General features: G+C 40.4%; 1 protein-coding gene across 1 annotated transcript; it reads left to right on the top strand.

Moving 5' to 3' along the window:
* The first annotated feature begins 369 nt into the window (after nt 1-369).
* On the top strand, nt 370-12,843 carry RAB21 (RAB21, member RAS oncogene family). The gene is made up of 7 exons (XM_079993832.1): nt 370-748; nt 4,796-4,855; nt 5,002-5,109; nt 5,457-5,520; nt 6,354-6,408; nt 9,102-9,190; nt 11,012-12,843. Exons 1-7 carry the CDS (start codon nt 587-589, stop codon nt 11,149-11,151), a joined length of 678 nt encoding a protein of 225 aa, XP_079849958.1. The 5' UTR covers nt 370-586; the 3' UTR covers nt 11,152-12,843.
* The last annotated feature ends 3,217 nt before the right edge of the window (nt 12,844-16,060 follow it).

Below are 16,060 nucleotides of genomic sequence, written 5' to 3'. Positions count from 1 at the left end.
TTGACGATCTGCACAGCGCAGAGCGAAACATCAGTCTCTTCCTCTTTCCCAGCAGCTGCTGCTGCCGGTGGCACATTATTATTATTATTATTATTATTATTATTATTATTATTATTATTATTATTATTACATTTCTAGATTCCCATTATTATTATAAATCAACGTGAGTGAAGAGCAGCTCTGCCAGGACGATGGGGCAATATACCGCCTCCTCCCGCCCCCCATGGAAGTCCCCGTTCGCGGATCCTGCCAGAACCCCTTGAATTTCTTCTCCGGCCCCGCCCCCGGCTGCTTCGCCCCGCCCACAATGGGCGGGGCTTCTTAGGGCCGCGGCGTCAACGGCGAGCGTCGCGTCGCGTGACCGCACGTCGCGTGACGTAGGAGGAAGAAGGGGACGCCATTAGAGGGAGTCAGGCTGAGGCGGCCCCCCCCTCCGGTAACAGGGAAGTGGGTGTCTCTTTCCTCCGGTGTCCCCGTCTCCTTCTGCGCGGGGCCTGCCTTCCCTTCGCCGCTCCCCCCCCCCCAGCTAGGAGAGGAGCGGGGCTGCGGATGTGAGGCCGCGGCGTCGGCGGCCACTTCGCTGCGAATGGCGGCGTCGACCTCTGGCGCGGGAGGCGGCGCTGCCGGCGGCGGGAGAAGCTTTTCCTTCAAGGTGGTCCTGCTGGGCGAAGGCTGCGTGGGGAAGACCTCGCTGGTCCTCCGCTACTGCGAGAACAAGTTCAATGACAAGCACATCACCACCCTACAGGTAGGTAGCCCGGCAGCAGCAGCAGCAGCAGCAGGAGGAGGGGCGGCGGCGAGAGGCCGCTTCGGGGGCTTGACCCCGACACGCTCGTCTGAATGCGGTGACGCTGCTGCTCCACTTTTCCAGGCAGAGTTCTCGCAGGCTGCCTGGTCGAGGCTGGGTTTGATGAGTCCTAAGGGTGTGTACGCCTCGGCGAGGCTGTCACTTCTCGGTTATACGGGACTCCAATCTCTTCTCGTCCGAAGTCAGGAGTGGTGCTTTTAGGGCGTGAAAGTGTCGCAGAACAAGCCTTTTCCTACCACATCTAGCTCAAAGCCAAATAGTACCAAATACCTAGTAAACAATTTATGGCGGTGTTGATTCACAGGGTGGCCCTCTCTCCTCTGAAGGGTATTTTGCGTTATCTCTGGTGATGCTGAAATTTGAGTGAGAACACATGGAAGCATAAAAGTTTTTTTTATTGTGTGTGTGTGGACCTTTGATGCTTGACAGATTTATGGGCACTTGTGGAATCCTCTTTCTTTTCAGGTACCAGAAGTATATTTGATAAGTGGATTCTGCTTCATAAAAGCTTATGCCACAATACGTCCCTTAGTCTTTAAGGTGCCCCACAAGAGCATGTGTTTCTGTGGTGCAAACAACTGGCATGGAATATGAACACATTGCATGCTCTATATATACTAACTATATATAGAGCAGTGTGTTGTGAAATCTAGGAGCATTGTATGCATAGTTGAACCTATTTAAATCTAGTCTTCATATAGGTTACAGTGGGTTTTTAAAGAATATATGTAGCCAAGGGACACTGAATAAGGCTGCCTACTTGGTGGCTGAGTACCCCATACACTTCCAGAATCACTTATAGAAAGGATTTCACATGTCACATGAACAGTGTCTGTAAATCATAAGTACACCAAACATGTGAAATGTGTTATCCATGGTTCATAATGTGCTGTTCCAGTTTCTTTGAACAAAAGTAACTTTTGTGGACCCCCCAAAAAACAACAACAAAAAAAACAACCCAGCAACCCAAAGATATAGTAACTGTTCCGGCATACTATCTTGTTAAAAGTATTTGGGGCAAATAAGAGCAGAAAATGAAATAGTTAAAAGGAAGTCAATGAAATTGTTGTTCTGAAATGCACACATCCGTTTCAGAAGGTTTAAATCTGATTAGAAGTTTATTGATTCTTAAAAAATCACTCGTTTTAACAGGGGCAGGGAAACTTGCTGAATCATAGTCCCAAGTGTAGTGTTCACCAGAATTCTGTCTTCCTTTGAATTTAAACATTTTGCGTCTTGTACATTGACTCATTAGTTTGTGGTAACTTAATTACAGTACAATTAATGCAAGATCAAACCTGTCATTAAATTACTGTGAAGTCATGAGTTATCACAAGATCCACCATACTGACAGTGGTGGTTTTTGAAGTTCACTTCTTAGAACTAACTTGTAGCCGCCTTCTTTTAAAAGCAACATCTGAAGGTAGTACTGTAACTTTGTAGTGTGCTACTTGTGAGTAGCAGGGAAACAAAACTATTTATATTTGCTTAAACGCTCCTTCCAACATAGTCCTGCAGGTATGTACCTTCTGTGTTTCCTGTTGTTAAGACTGGGCGGGAGGGAAGAGGGACAGGCAGCTCTGTCATGATTCAGTGCTATTTCCCAAGCAAGGGAACATCCATCAATCCAGTATTATGTGACCACGTAGTCTCATATTACTCTGTGATTAATACTAGGAGCAGGGGAGAGATGAGTGCCCAGGATCGCTTGGTTTCTCTGGTTAGGGAAATACATCTTTTGCACTCTCCTTTGACCTAATATGATTTAATTTGGAATCATACATTAATTATTGTCGTTCAACAGCTGTGTTTGCTAGTGAAGACCTAGGTAGAGAGAACATAGAAAATTGAAAGAGACACTCTATTTATTTTCTTACTGTTTTTACTTCATCAATTTAAGAACCTAAAATGGTTTATGCATAATTTGGCATATAAAGCTGCACTGTGTGCTATAGTTACTAAATGTAAATATCATGGTTTTAGTGAAAAATTAATTGTAAATATGCCTGGTGTTGGAGTATTTAATCATCTGTTGGCCCATGTTGTAAGCTGAGCAAGAAAGACCCTGTTGTTGGTTTTACCATAAGTGGCTGTGGTCTGTTCTGTGGTGATGCAGTTATGGTACCTAAGTTGTGGAACTGTCTTCACTTCCAACTTTCTTTTACTAAAGGCACAACAATCTTTTGTTGACCTCCTTCTGATGCCTGTAAAAACATAGCTGTTGCATCTGACATTTCAGGATAAATGAGCTTAGGGCAGGTTTGCCTACTGCAGGAACTATGTTCTGTTGTAATTTTGAGTAATGATTTAGTGTTGATTGGTTGATTTTTTATTGGAATGTTTGTACACTGCCCTGATAACCTTCAGTTTAAAAATACAATACAGTCGTACCTTGGATCTCAAACACCTTGGCTCCTGAACAAATCAGCTCCTGAATGATTGAAGCCCAGAAGTGAGTGTTCCGGTTTTCGAACGATTTTTGGAAGCCTAATGTCCAGTGTGGCTTCCGATTGGCTGCAGGATGTTCTTGCAGGCAATTGGAAGCTGCACCTTGGTTTTTGAACAGTTCCAGGAGTCGAACAGACTCCTGGAATGCATTCTGTTCAAGAACCAAGGTACAACTGTACCAAGGATGAAATGGCAAGTTATTTCAAGGCAGGCCTGGCCTGGGCAGAGGGGTGGGGGAACAGGGTACAATTGCCCTGGGCCTTGAAGGGCTAAGCTGGCCAGAGGGCCCTGCCAAACTTACGCTGTCACGCCAAGAACGCTCTGTGTCTCCCAGTCGACCGGGAACTCCTGCCCTGGCCTCAGATAAGTTCTGCACAGACCTGCCTCAACATACTGCTGTTGGGTTTTTCCATTTGAAGAAAAGGAGTGATGGTGTGGTCAACAAAAGGAAACTTATATTTGGGCTTAGGTAATATTATCTCTAGAAGCAGCATGATCCACAGTAATACCTTCCGCAGCACTTTACACACCAAACAATAACTTTTATACAGTTAAGGCCCAGGGTATAGTCTGAATAAATATAAGACCACCCAGAAAGCAGGATATAAATATATAAAGCAAAAGTACCACCAGTCTACAATAGAGAGGAACTGTAATTAACTTTTTTTAAAAAAATACAAACTGCTGAAAGCTGTATAAAAATTATTATATCACTCACCAATTTCTTTCTGGAAAAATGGAAGAAAATAGCTTTTTGGAGATGGGGAGGAGGCAGAGACTGAGATGGGGAAACATTTTTTTCCATCACAGCTCCAGCAGCATACCTCAGTGGCAAACAGAAACTAACACATACATGTCTTGAGGCCCCAAGTTAGGAAAGGCCCATGGAGTCAATTGTGAACTGTGGGCATCTATCAAGTACATTTTGTTCAGTCTTTGGAGTTGCTTCTAAGTATATTGTGGAGAAACCAAGCTTTTAAATGCATGTATAGCTCTTAAAATTGATGCTTCTGATTGCATTTTGTTCTTGGATAGCTGTACTCTGATACAAAATGTTAAAAGAAGTGTTACCATTTGAGCTGATTTTCTGTGCTGTTACTGTTACCTGTCTTCATGGTATGACAGTTTCATAATTTACTATTTGTAAGAAAACTGTTTACTTCTTTAAATACTTATATTGACTTCCATAAAAGTATATTATGGTTGTTAACAGTGAAACATTAAAAATGAATAATAAACAAACAAAGCAGCAATCAGGTTAGGACAAACTTGGCATGCTGGTATTAAATATAAGCAAAGGCCTGAAAAAAAAAGTAAGTTTTTAGCAATATCAAAAACTGGTATTGTTTGCCTTGCCTTTAACATATGCCTCTTGTTCACTATATTCTATTTTTGCAGTAGATAGATGTCTTTATCTCATTGTAGATAATGCATTGAGTGCACTTTTATGACTGTAATTCTGCTGAATTTCTTCAACACATCATGAATCAGTTTTACTTTGGCATAAGGTATTTAATGTTCCTATGTTCTTTATTGTAGGCATCTTTTCTAACAAAGAAGCTAAATATTGGAGGAAAAAGAGTAAACCTTGCAATATGGGTATGTGTTTATTGATTACATTTCTTGTGTGTCTAAAGATAGAACTCTGTTTATCATACCAAAATATCAAGGCGTATCAAAATAGCACTGACTTTAATTTTACTAGCTTAAAAAAGAACTAACATAAATGTATTTGCTTCATGCAGGATACAGCAGGGCAAGAAAGATTTCATGCACTGGGTCCTATTTACTACAGAGACTCTAATGGAGCTATTTTAGTGTATGATATAACAGATGAAGACTCTTTCCAGAAGGTAACTATACCCTTTCCATTGAAGAAGTAAACTCAAAAGCTTCCATGTTGACCAGATTTTCTTGAAACTAATACTGTAATCATATTTTATTTTATTTTTGCTATGGAAAATTTCATGTAATGGTTGTGCAACTTACCTAAAATCTCTTTGAGCTGCAGTCCTATACACTTACATACCTGCTGAGTAGACAGGGATAGGATTGCTTTCAATGTAGGAAACCAGGCGAGATGGGAATTTCTACCTGCTTGTATTTTAATGTTAGATAGATTTATGCTAGATTCTTTTCTGTCCTAGTGCTTACTATAATCCTGAAGTGAAATAATAGAAATTTCTTGTCATTCTTGCAGGTAAAAAACTGGGTCAAAGAATTAAGAAAAATGTTGGGAAATGAAATTTGTCTATGCATAGTTGGTAAGCTTTTGGTTTTCCACACCTTACTTTATGACTAGGGGATCTTGTTCAGTTTAAGTGCTAATTGTATTTTAAATTATTGTGCAACACTTATCAAACGGCTTCTCTACAGCTTCATAAGGGTACACAGTTGTGTTTACTATTGCACAGTAAAAAGAAACTATATTTGTGCACCTTAAAAGTGAAGTGATAGTAAAGCAGAAGGTTAAATGGTGGTAGCAATAATGTGAAAAGCTTCCTTGAGCAAAAGATGACACATTTCTAAACATTTTGTAATCCTGATAGGGAATTGTTTCCTAGATACCCGTGTCCAAGAAAACAATGCAAAACCTCTTTGGGAACATGATACAATTTACTTAGTATTGCAAATGTTTAGATTGGTGAAGGATTTCCAAAAGTTGGATTATACTACAGGTGATACTGACATTTCATGTAAAAAACTTCAGTATCTCCTTAAAACTGCCAACCACTGTTTCATTAACCACAGTTTCCTGTGGAATTGCAAAAGTGAGCGCATCTTGAAAAGTTCTTGCCTCTACAGAGTGGAGGAATGTGCTTTTTGCTTTTTTTAGCGGCAGTGTAAAGGGCTGCAGAAAGGTCTTGAAATCTTTCTGTCCACTCCCACTGCATAGCAATCTCATAAACAATCTTGGATGGTGTGAGGTTGTTGAGCTAAAGGTTGTTAACTGGCTAACAATTGGGTGGATGTAGCAGCAAAGACGCTAATATCTCATGGGCTTGGAAATGGAAAAAAGAGGCTAGAAATATTGAAAATATTGAGCAGATGTGCTTTCTCATTTTTTGGACACTAAGAAACTTTGAATTCCTGACAGGTAACAAAATAGATTTGGACAAGGAAAGACATGTCTCTATTCAAGAAGCAGAAACGTAAGTTGAAGTCTCAATTTTAATAGCACTTGAAGATATTATCATTCTTTTCCCAGCTGCACTACATTTGGTGTGACTCCTGTTTTTCTCAGATTTAAATTTCTGGATTCCATGATATATTTTTAAAATTATGTTGCTGGTTGTGGTGAATCATCAATTTTTTCAACAGATTGCTGCAATCCAAACTGCAAGTACCTGAGAATGAACCCCATTGAATTTAATAATAATAATAATAATAATAATAATAATAATAAATTTATTTGTACCCCAGCCGGAGTCAGGATCAGAGCAGCTAACGTCATATAAATAATACAATATGCATAAAAACAATCAATCAATTAAAATGCATCCCAAAATTAATTCAAATAAATTAAAATTAAAATTAAAGTTAAAACTAGACAAATCAAATAACAATCCTCAGTTTAAAATTGAAAGCAGTTAATACTTGTCAGGACCAATAGGGCTGACTTCTCAGTAGAAATGGTTAGTAGAAATGGTTAGGATTGCCCTGTAAATTATTTTGGGCTTGGCTTTGGTGAATGTTTAACAGTAACGCAACAGCCCATTGGTTTTCTGTGCCCAGGCATGGGAGAGAAGTGCTGGCTTATATTCCTTTATAGAAACATGGGATGAAGTGCTCTAGTTCTTTTTAATTTTTTTAATAAGGTTCTTATTTACTTTTCATGGTACAGAAGATACATTTTGAGTAACAATAGTTACAATAGCAAACAACAAGCAACTTGTCCCAATAAAATTACAAACTTTGTCATGCTATGTAATAAAGCATGACAAAGCATGGATTACTTTAAAAGATCACACCACATTTTCCTGTGAGTGTTGGGTGGATTCTTGCCACAGTATGGACAATTTATGTATTCAGTAAACATTTGCCATATGTTATAAAAACAAACAGGAATTGTTTTGCCCTTTGCCTCTCTGACCTGACATGTTAATTTCTCAGCAAATGATACTGACCATAAGGATTCCTAGTTCTTGAGACTACTCTCTCCCTTCATAATACATAAGGGTGCCCTGTATCTTTCTAATTGCTCCTTGCACTCCTTTTCTTTGCTAAGCTTCTGGCAGTTCAGCCCTTGCCCATGTGTGACTGCTCCAGGTTCTGGATTTCCTTTCCAACAGAGGTCTATCTAGCCCCTTTTCTGATTTTCTGCCAAAAGGCAAAACCATTTTTTAGAGTGGTCATGGGCCTGCACAAGCTGGCTTGTGTAGCCACATGCTATGATTTGTTCAACTGCTTTTTAGTTCTTAATCGGTTTTATTAATGTGTTTTTACCTGATTTTTGCATTTTGCTATATGTATTTTTCTTTAGGTTGAAGCTAGTGGTGACTACACAATGGAATGGGGCTTTGGCTCATGCAGTGGGACTCCCCCCCCCCCCCTTACTTTATTCTGCCTGCAGTGTCCTGCATACCTTCCAAAATCTGCTTTATATGATTGGGGGTGGGTCTAAAACTGATCGGGGAGGAGGCTTGAAAGGAAAGTCCCTTTGCATGGGCTGGTTGGGTTCCAGCCTTTGTAGCTTACTGTTAAGTCACTTTGAGAACCATCTGGTGGAAAGACAGTTTAACAAATAGCCTCTATATTAATTAATTAACTGCAACTTCAAACATAGCACCTACTTACTTAGTGCATTTATATCCCACCATTCTTCCAAGGTGGTGTACAAGGAGAGAGCCAGTGTGGTGTAGTGGTTAAGAGCGGTAGATTTGTAATCTGGTGAACCGGGTTCACGTCTCCGCTCCTCCACATGTAGCTGCTGGGTGACCTTGGGCTAGTCACACTCCTCTGAAGTCTCTCAGCCTCACTCACCTCACAGAGTGTTTGTTGTGGGGGAGGAAGGGAAAGGAGAATGTTAGCTGCTTTGAGACTCCTTCAGGTAGTGATAAAGCGGGATATCAAATCCAAACTCCTCCTCCTCTTCTTCTTCTCCCTCTCCTCATTTTATCCTCAACAGCAGCCTGTTGAGGTAGGTTAGGCTGAGGGACAGTGACTGGCCCAAAGTCCACCCAGTAAGTTTTATGGCTTAGGGGGGATTTGAACTGCAACCTTCCAGCTGTTAGTCCATCAGTCTGAGCATTACATCACATTGGCTCCCAAATTACTACCATGTTGGCATTTTCTGTCTCGAGAGACAATGGACTGCGTCTCTAGGGGTGAGGTCAAGCTGCCAGAGAATCACAGCACCCGCTGTGGTTGCAGAGACCAGTAACTTGTAACTGCTGCCTCCCATGTTGTTTTTGCTGCAATAGCAGCTCTGAAGGGACACCTCTGGAGCGTAAGCCTGGGTAGTATGTATGGAGGTCCTAGGGTGCCCAGATGACAAGACACTCTGCCCCCCTCTTGCTGATGTGATCCAAAGGAAAGCCAAGCAATATATTTGGCACCAGCTTGATTGCAGGAGTTACTGGAATGAGGCATACAAGATGCCGTCCAACCGTCTTAAGGGACTCCCTGTTGGATTTGTGTAGGGTTTACTCTTTCGTCTTTTCTTCTCCTGAATGTGTCCTGCAAGGCTACTAGTGTGCATATATTTCATCTATTTCCTCTATGCTGGATGCTGAAGGAAATCTAAGTTTTATACTTAACTACAACATTCTCTTAAAATGTAGAATGATGTTTGAAGATTGCTACTGTTTTTTAGTTCGGAGCTAAAGGCTTTCCTTATTTCCAGGTATGCAGAATCGGTGGGAGCAAAACACTATCACACATCAGCCAAACAGAACAAAGGCATAGAAGAACTCTTTCTTGACCTGTGTAAAAGTAGGTTATTTTGTGTTGAGTTGCTTGTTATGTTACTGCTATGAAATTGGGAAATTTTAATTGCAGCCCAAGTGCAACCAGTATTAAAAAGGGCTACCTGGTATAACTTGTGTTTCGTAAACATTTAATCTATTTGGATGCAGCTGGAACAGCATTTCTGTCCAGATGGATGTTTTGCTCTACATCAGGGGTGAGGAGCCTCTAGCACACAGGCTAAGCTTGGCCCACCACTGGGTCAAACCTGCCTGTCTGCCAATAAGCTATCATTCTGAGGGGAGGGGAGGTAGGCTGATGGGCAGATCAGGGCTGGGTTTGATTTTGCATTGACTGTGCATGTTGGCTCCCCTACTGGGAACTGGTGTACACAGCAAAAATAGTAGGATTTAATCTCTGCTCATCAACTGACAAGTGGAGATTAAATCCTGCTCATTTTCTCTGGGTGTGCTTGTTCTTCTGCTGGTGTCAGATGTTCCGTTTTGAAGTCCTGACTGTTGGGACTGCAGAGTGCAGTGCAAGGCTATTTAAAAGCCCTTTTGCAAACAGTCATACATGGCTGTTTAAATCTCTCACTTTTGGAAATCTATAGAGCACCATGGGGCTTTTTGGAAAAGGGCTTTCAAAGAATCCCATGTTGCACAATAAAGTCCTGATAGTCAGGGCTTCGAAGTGCAGCAGCATCTGATGCCACTGTGACACTGGGTGTTTAATAGGTGGACGACCTTGCACACTTGTCCAATTTGGTCTCCAGGAATGTGGAAATAAGGATCTGGCCAGAAAAGATTCCCTACCCTTTCGCTACATGAATGTTAGTCACTATGCAGTTTTGAATACTTCTGCTCTGCACATTGTAGGATTTTATTGCATGTTAAACTCTTACTACATTGAATTGGCCATATTTCTCTTAAATAACACCTGCTGATACGGTTGTACTGCTTAATCTATACATCTGAGTTCCTTAAAGGTAAAGGATCCCTACTTAGCTGGATTCTTGTATTTCAATGAAAACTACATCTATGTTAAAATATTGAGACTTAAGTTGTGTTGTCACCCCTTGGCCCAGGATTTTTTTTTTTAATTGTGCTGGATAGTCAAGTTTTTCAAAAGTGGAGGTTGGCAACTTCTTGGGTAAAATTGCCCTGGGCTACAACACTACATTCTACATCATAGAACATTCATATTTGAGTTACTGTGTCCCAGTTGGATGGTGAAATTTTCCTCTGGTATTGTATTGTAAGTAATGCCCAATGGACACCCAAGTCAAAGCCTGAGGATTTTTTGTACAACCAACAATACTGAAAAGTTGTTGCTATACTCACTGACAGGTGGGACTGCTGGTGTTGAATTATCTATGGCTAGTGATCTCCAGTAAAATAGTAATCTACCAGTCCCATTAACTATCTCAGGGTAACAAAATGCATTTTTAATTAAATAAATTTGTAGGTAGACTTGTGAGCTATTAATGCATCTGAACTTGTACAACCTCCAGCAGCCTAGCTGCTGAACCTTATGGATTTAGAATTTGTTACGCTTTTGTAGTAAATAGTCATGATTAAGTTGTCCCATTCTTTTCAGTGGACCTTCTCTAAGCATGAGTTAATCTGAATCCAACCCTTTATCTTGGCCTAAGAACGTACTGGGCATTTAACATTAGCCTTCCATTTATAAATATATTAGGATGGCTAGCTTGCAAATCTGTCAGAAGTCTCTCGCTGCTGCTGCTACTTCTGTAAAACATTATGAATATGCTAAACTGAACCAGTGTGACTTAAATTGCTTTTATGAGTGACTAATCTAACCTAATGCAATATCCTTCAATTCTAGGAATGATAGAAACAGCGCAAGTCGATGAGAGAGCACGAGGCAATGGTTCCAGTCAGTCAGGAACTACAAGGCGGGGAGTACAGATAATTGATGATGAACCAGCAGCTCAGACCAGTGGAGGCTGCTGCTCATCTGGATAATTGTATAAGACTGTGTATCTTGCCCCTTAGTGAAGACTGCCGTATTCAAAGTCTCATTCTTTATCAGTGGAGAATCGGAATTAACAGTATTCAAAATCATTTCTAACAATTCAGTACCATTAAGTGCTAAACTAGTGGAGTATGTGACCAGAGAATTGGCATTTTCTACAATGGTTAACAAAGCAAACCAATGGCCTTTTTACATAGTTCTTCAATAATGAATAATATTGCATGTGGGAAAGACTTATGGCTTCATTTATATTTTAAATGAGATCATTATTTAATAACTTATATACACTATTGGAATGAGACATTTTTTGCAGCCCTTTGTATTTTGTGGTAGATTGAACTGTTATCACTTCAAAATTGCAAATTGATTTCTTTTTAATTAGCAGATACTGAATACTATTTTTGCAGGGTTGGTGTGAACCTATAACTGTCTGACTACTTTGATATATTCATTCTGTACTCCATGCTGGTAAAAATAAATTGTAAATTACATATTAAATATTTTATCTGCTTTTACAAGTGCAGGTGCAGAAATATGTACATTAGTCTTGTCAGTGATTGTGAAGTGAGTAACAGCTGGTGAAAAAGAAACAAATTTCATTATTGACTGCTCACGATTATGTCCATTTTTTTTGCTTGCTCTGAAGTTCACATATTTTGGGAGAAACTTTCTGGCAAGTATAGGTCTCTAAACACATAAGGTCTAAACATCTAGTTGGAATGTTGTGATTTGCTTCTACACTTGTTTCTTCTAATAGAAGTTTGACATGCCTAAAATATTGAACTGCTTTATAGCTGCTTTTGTCACACAAGAATTGAATCTTACAAGCTTGGCTGCTTCCATCTGATAATCACTAAGCAAGACCTGATCACGAAACTTCTGTTCTTTTATCCTTGCTTCTTCTTGTCAAGCTTTTCTTCCAGTTAAAGAAATGAAAATAAGTGAAAAATAACTTGGCTGCAACAGTTTTCTTTGGGGGTTTTTTAATAGGCCATTCAAATTGGAAAGAACGCAATGTGTTTTGTATCACCTTTGTTGAAATCCACTTGGTTTTTGAATAGGAGGGATTACAAATAAGAATATAGAAAGTATCTTCTGAAGGGACAACGATTTGGAAAATAACCTGGAACTGTTCTTGTATTGGAACTAGAAGAGTAAAGCTAAAGTAGAATGCTAAAGAAAATTTCACTGAAGGTATTATTTGGTAAATGGGTATATGTTGGTGTGGAAATGGAGTACATGGTTTAGCCTTAGAAAACTGGCTTGTGTGAACCTCATACTAATGTCACGTGGTGCTTTGAATTTTCAGTAGTGCAGTGATCGATATTCACATTCAAACCTAAAAATAAAGGTGCACTGAGAACTTGATACCAACCTTATTAACTTCACTCTCCAAAACCTGGCACATAAGCTTTAAGGGTATTAGTCTTCTAAAACATTGCATGGATTTATTATCTTTCACAAGCTGTATGAAAATCAGGTGAGGCTTATGAGAAGAAACTAGCTGCCACACATGGCTATAATCTTATTTAATATGTACATTGTACTCTGTACCCTTGACCTTAATTGTAAGTTAGATGATCTGTTAAAGTGCATCTGTTTAGTTTGGTTACTGTGACTTAAACCATGTGCTGCTGTAAGCTACTCTATCTTCATTAAATATTCATATTTAGTACCTTTTACTTACAACTACTTTTCTCTAGTGGATACTGTGTAGCATGGTAGTAATAAAATGGACATAGGCTCAGAGAGGGATCTGAAGTTGACTGAGAAGGTAAGGCTTCTTTCCGCCAGTTCTTTATTTGCATTAAAGTTAATGACTCTTAAAAATTAGTCTTTGGCCCTTGTAACTGCAAAGTAGGAGAAGAAATTAGTGTATCGGTCTGAAAATCCTATGGTGGAAGAATAATTCCAGATGATTCAAGCAGCAGCTTCCTGCTTCACCAGTCACTTAATTCGGACTGGGGTTTGGGAAGTCTTTGTAATCCTGAAGGTAGTTAGATCCTTAACAGAGGCAGAACCCACCTTCAGAAATCTATTTTAGGTACAATTCTGAGCCACCTAACATAAATGCACCTTGATCCTAGTTACTCCATTCTTGCTCTCCTTCAGCTGGTTGGTGGTGCGAGTTTCATTCAGAAGCATTTGTCAAAGCTTATCACACTTGTCCACAGGAGTGTTGCATGAGTTTAGAAACCACTGTTCCCTTTACGTTTTGACAAGTGCCAGACCTTCCAAACTCAAACACAGACGATGAACATTGGGTAAGACAAAGTTGTGGGTTCATTTAATGGTTAGATTGATTAGATTTTTTTCATTTTACATACTTTTAGGGCTTCCATGTAGGAATGCGCAGTAACACTTTATTTCATTAATAATAATTATTTTAAAAAATTATTATTATGCTTCCCATCTGACTCTCTCCCCCCCCCCTGCTTCATTACCACCACTGAGAAAGTCTGTTCTCGTGTTGGCAAAGGTGATTAAAAAAGCTTTTTTTGCCTGGTGTCAAAAACATAATGATGGTGCCAAGAGTGCCTCTTTGGGGAAAGCATTCCATAAATGGGGAGCCACCATTGAGAAGGCACATACTTGTGTCACCAACCTCTGCACAGAAAGGGGCCTCAGATGACAGATATAGGGTCCAGGTTGGTTGTCCCTTGGATTAATAATTATTTTTCCCAGAACTTTTATTTGTTTTTTTTAAATGTCAGTATATACCAAATGGGGGCTGTGCAAAGGGAACCAACTCTAGTTCAGATTAATTTAGTTACTGCCAGTTCAAATGTTTACTCCATGTTAACTTTTCATTTTGTATTTTTTGTTTCATTCTCTTGTATTTGTGCATAGCATTTAGGGGGTTGTGGTGGCATTTGTCACTGCAAAAATAGTTCACTTGTGCAGATTCTTAACATATTACACTTGGAATGAAAAATAGAAGGCATAAAGAGGTCTGTCATGCATGCTTGTGTGAAGTAAAGACATACAGAAGGGTAATTGAGTAGAGGATAGTATATTAGAGTCCTAGTGGTGGGGCTGAAGTGAAATGAGTCACCTGTTTTTCCCACCTCAATACACTGTTACAGAATCATTCTGAAACGAATGATTAAGCACTGCCTTGTAAATTAGGGCAGGTCCTAATAGAAGTGGTTATGTTCCCACTTCATTTTCTCAATTGCTGTCTGTTCTGAAATGAATTTGAGTCTCTTCCTCACTACACACTCTAGTGTGAAAGTGCATGAACGATAAGGCCATCAGACATGCTAATATGGACCCATGAAAGTTGAAACCATATTCTAGAAGAGATCTCTCCCCTTTAGGAAATAGAGATAAATGCCATGGCCACAGTCATTGACCTCATCAGCCAGAGTGCTTGGCTGATTGAACTCTGGACATTCATACTGTAGTGTAAATAAAAAAAAAAAGAGTTTACCCGAATGGCTGCTATAAATGACAGGATAATTACTTCAAGTTATTAGCAGCTAAGAGCTGTAATTATTTTCTAGTTGAAAAATAACATAGTTTAGCAGTGTCAGATTCACTAATACTCCATGCAAGATTCTGCAAGACCCCTGCACTCCTAGCACTTGTGATTAATAAAGGGGTTGTTTAGATGTACATTTTCCAAGAAGGTGGTATGGATTTCCCCCCGATGTGCAACTTCAGTGTGCACTTACAATCTTTAGATGCTGATCATTAGTGATGTTAATACAGTGGTACCTCTGGTTAAGTACTTAATTCGTTCCGGAGGTCCGTACTTAACCTGAAACTGTTCTTAACCTGAAGCACCGCTTTAGCTAATGGGGCCTCCCGCTGCTGCTGCGCTGCCGGAGCATGATTTCTGTTCTCATCCTGAAGCAAAGTACTTAACCTGAAGCACTATTTCTGGGTTAGCGGAGTCTGTAACCTGAAGCATATGTAACCTGAAGCATATGTAACCCGAGGTACCACTGTATGTGTTCATTGATTTACTGGTAGGTACAGTGCTTTTGGGTTTCACCAGGACTAATGAATGGCCAAACTGAGGGGTGTGTGGTTGTGGTAGCGGTAGCTGTGTGCAGCAGGAAGAAAGTGCAGAGTAAGCCATAAAAGAAGAGATTAAGAGATAAGGAGGGTCTCACACTGCAAAGGATAGTAGAATGCGACGTGGTTTGCGGTGTCATACTGGCTCAGACTCTTGTCTGGTATAGTCACCACACTGAACAAATCTTTAGGAGACAAGGTGCCTAAGGTGAATTCTTAGGCAGAGCACTAGTTAACAGCTTATGCTGCTAATACAGTATTTAGCGCAAGGCAGAGAGAAAGTGAGCTGAAAATATTTGTTGTTCTGGGCGCCCTAGATGCGTAGTTTGTAGGTTTTCTTGCCCTCTTTTCTCTCTCCCTTTCCATCTTTGCTACATAGCCACCAGTCCCTGGCACCTGCCAACTGTAGTTCCAGTGGCGATGTGGAGGCCAGGAAGCAAAACCTCTGAAACTTATCTTCAGGTTCATATGGATGATGCAGGTGGCCTTTGAAGGCAGCCGGGACCCAGGTCATTAATCAATTTAAAAAGGAAAACCATTACTTTTAAATGGAGTCTGGTAACAAAGAGGCAACCCGCGTAATCAGAAGAAAATCCCAGGAATAGGCAGGGATCACCTCACCGTTACTGGAGAATGTGTGTGGCTCTATGTCTCATAGAAAGCACGGAATTACTTCCAAAGCGCGCGTGATAAGATCGCCGCCTTAATACGAGCCACACTTTAGATCCGCCTTAAGAGGGAACACCCACACTCGACGTCATCCAATCGAAGCCTCTCTCCGCAGCCCGGATTCACGGTTTTCGCCCGTTCGGCAACTTCCGTCGGTTTCCGCCGGTACCTAGTGCGCAGAACCCTTTTCTCCTTTCCTTCCCGCCG

The sequence above is a fragment of the Podarcis cretensis genome, assembly GCF_951804945.1.
Source record: "Podarcis cretensis genome assembly, chromosome: 10".
Lineage (NCBI taxonomy): Eukaryota > Metazoa > Chordata > Lepidosauria > Squamata > Lacertidae > Podarcis > Podarcis cretensis.
Note: the sequence above shows the minus strand (reverse complement) of the source record. Positions and strands in the feature narration are given on the sequence as shown.

What these genes read in the sequence shown, in the direction of transcription:
- RAB21 (XM_079993832.1), top strand. Translation starts at nt 587, where the DNA reads ATGGCGGCGTCGACCTCTGGCGCGGGAGGCGGCGCTGCCGGCGGCGGG. An exon ending in AATTTGTCTATGCATAGTTG is followed by an intron (nt 5,521 to 6,353) that starts GTAAGCTTTTGG and finishes AATTCCTGACAG; the next exon opens with GTAACAAAATAGATTTGGAC. An exon ending in CTTTCTTGACCTGTGTAAAA is followed by an intron (nt 9,191 to 11,011) that starts GTAGGTTATTTT and finishes CTTCAATTCTAG; the next exon opens with GAATGATAGAAACAGCGCAA.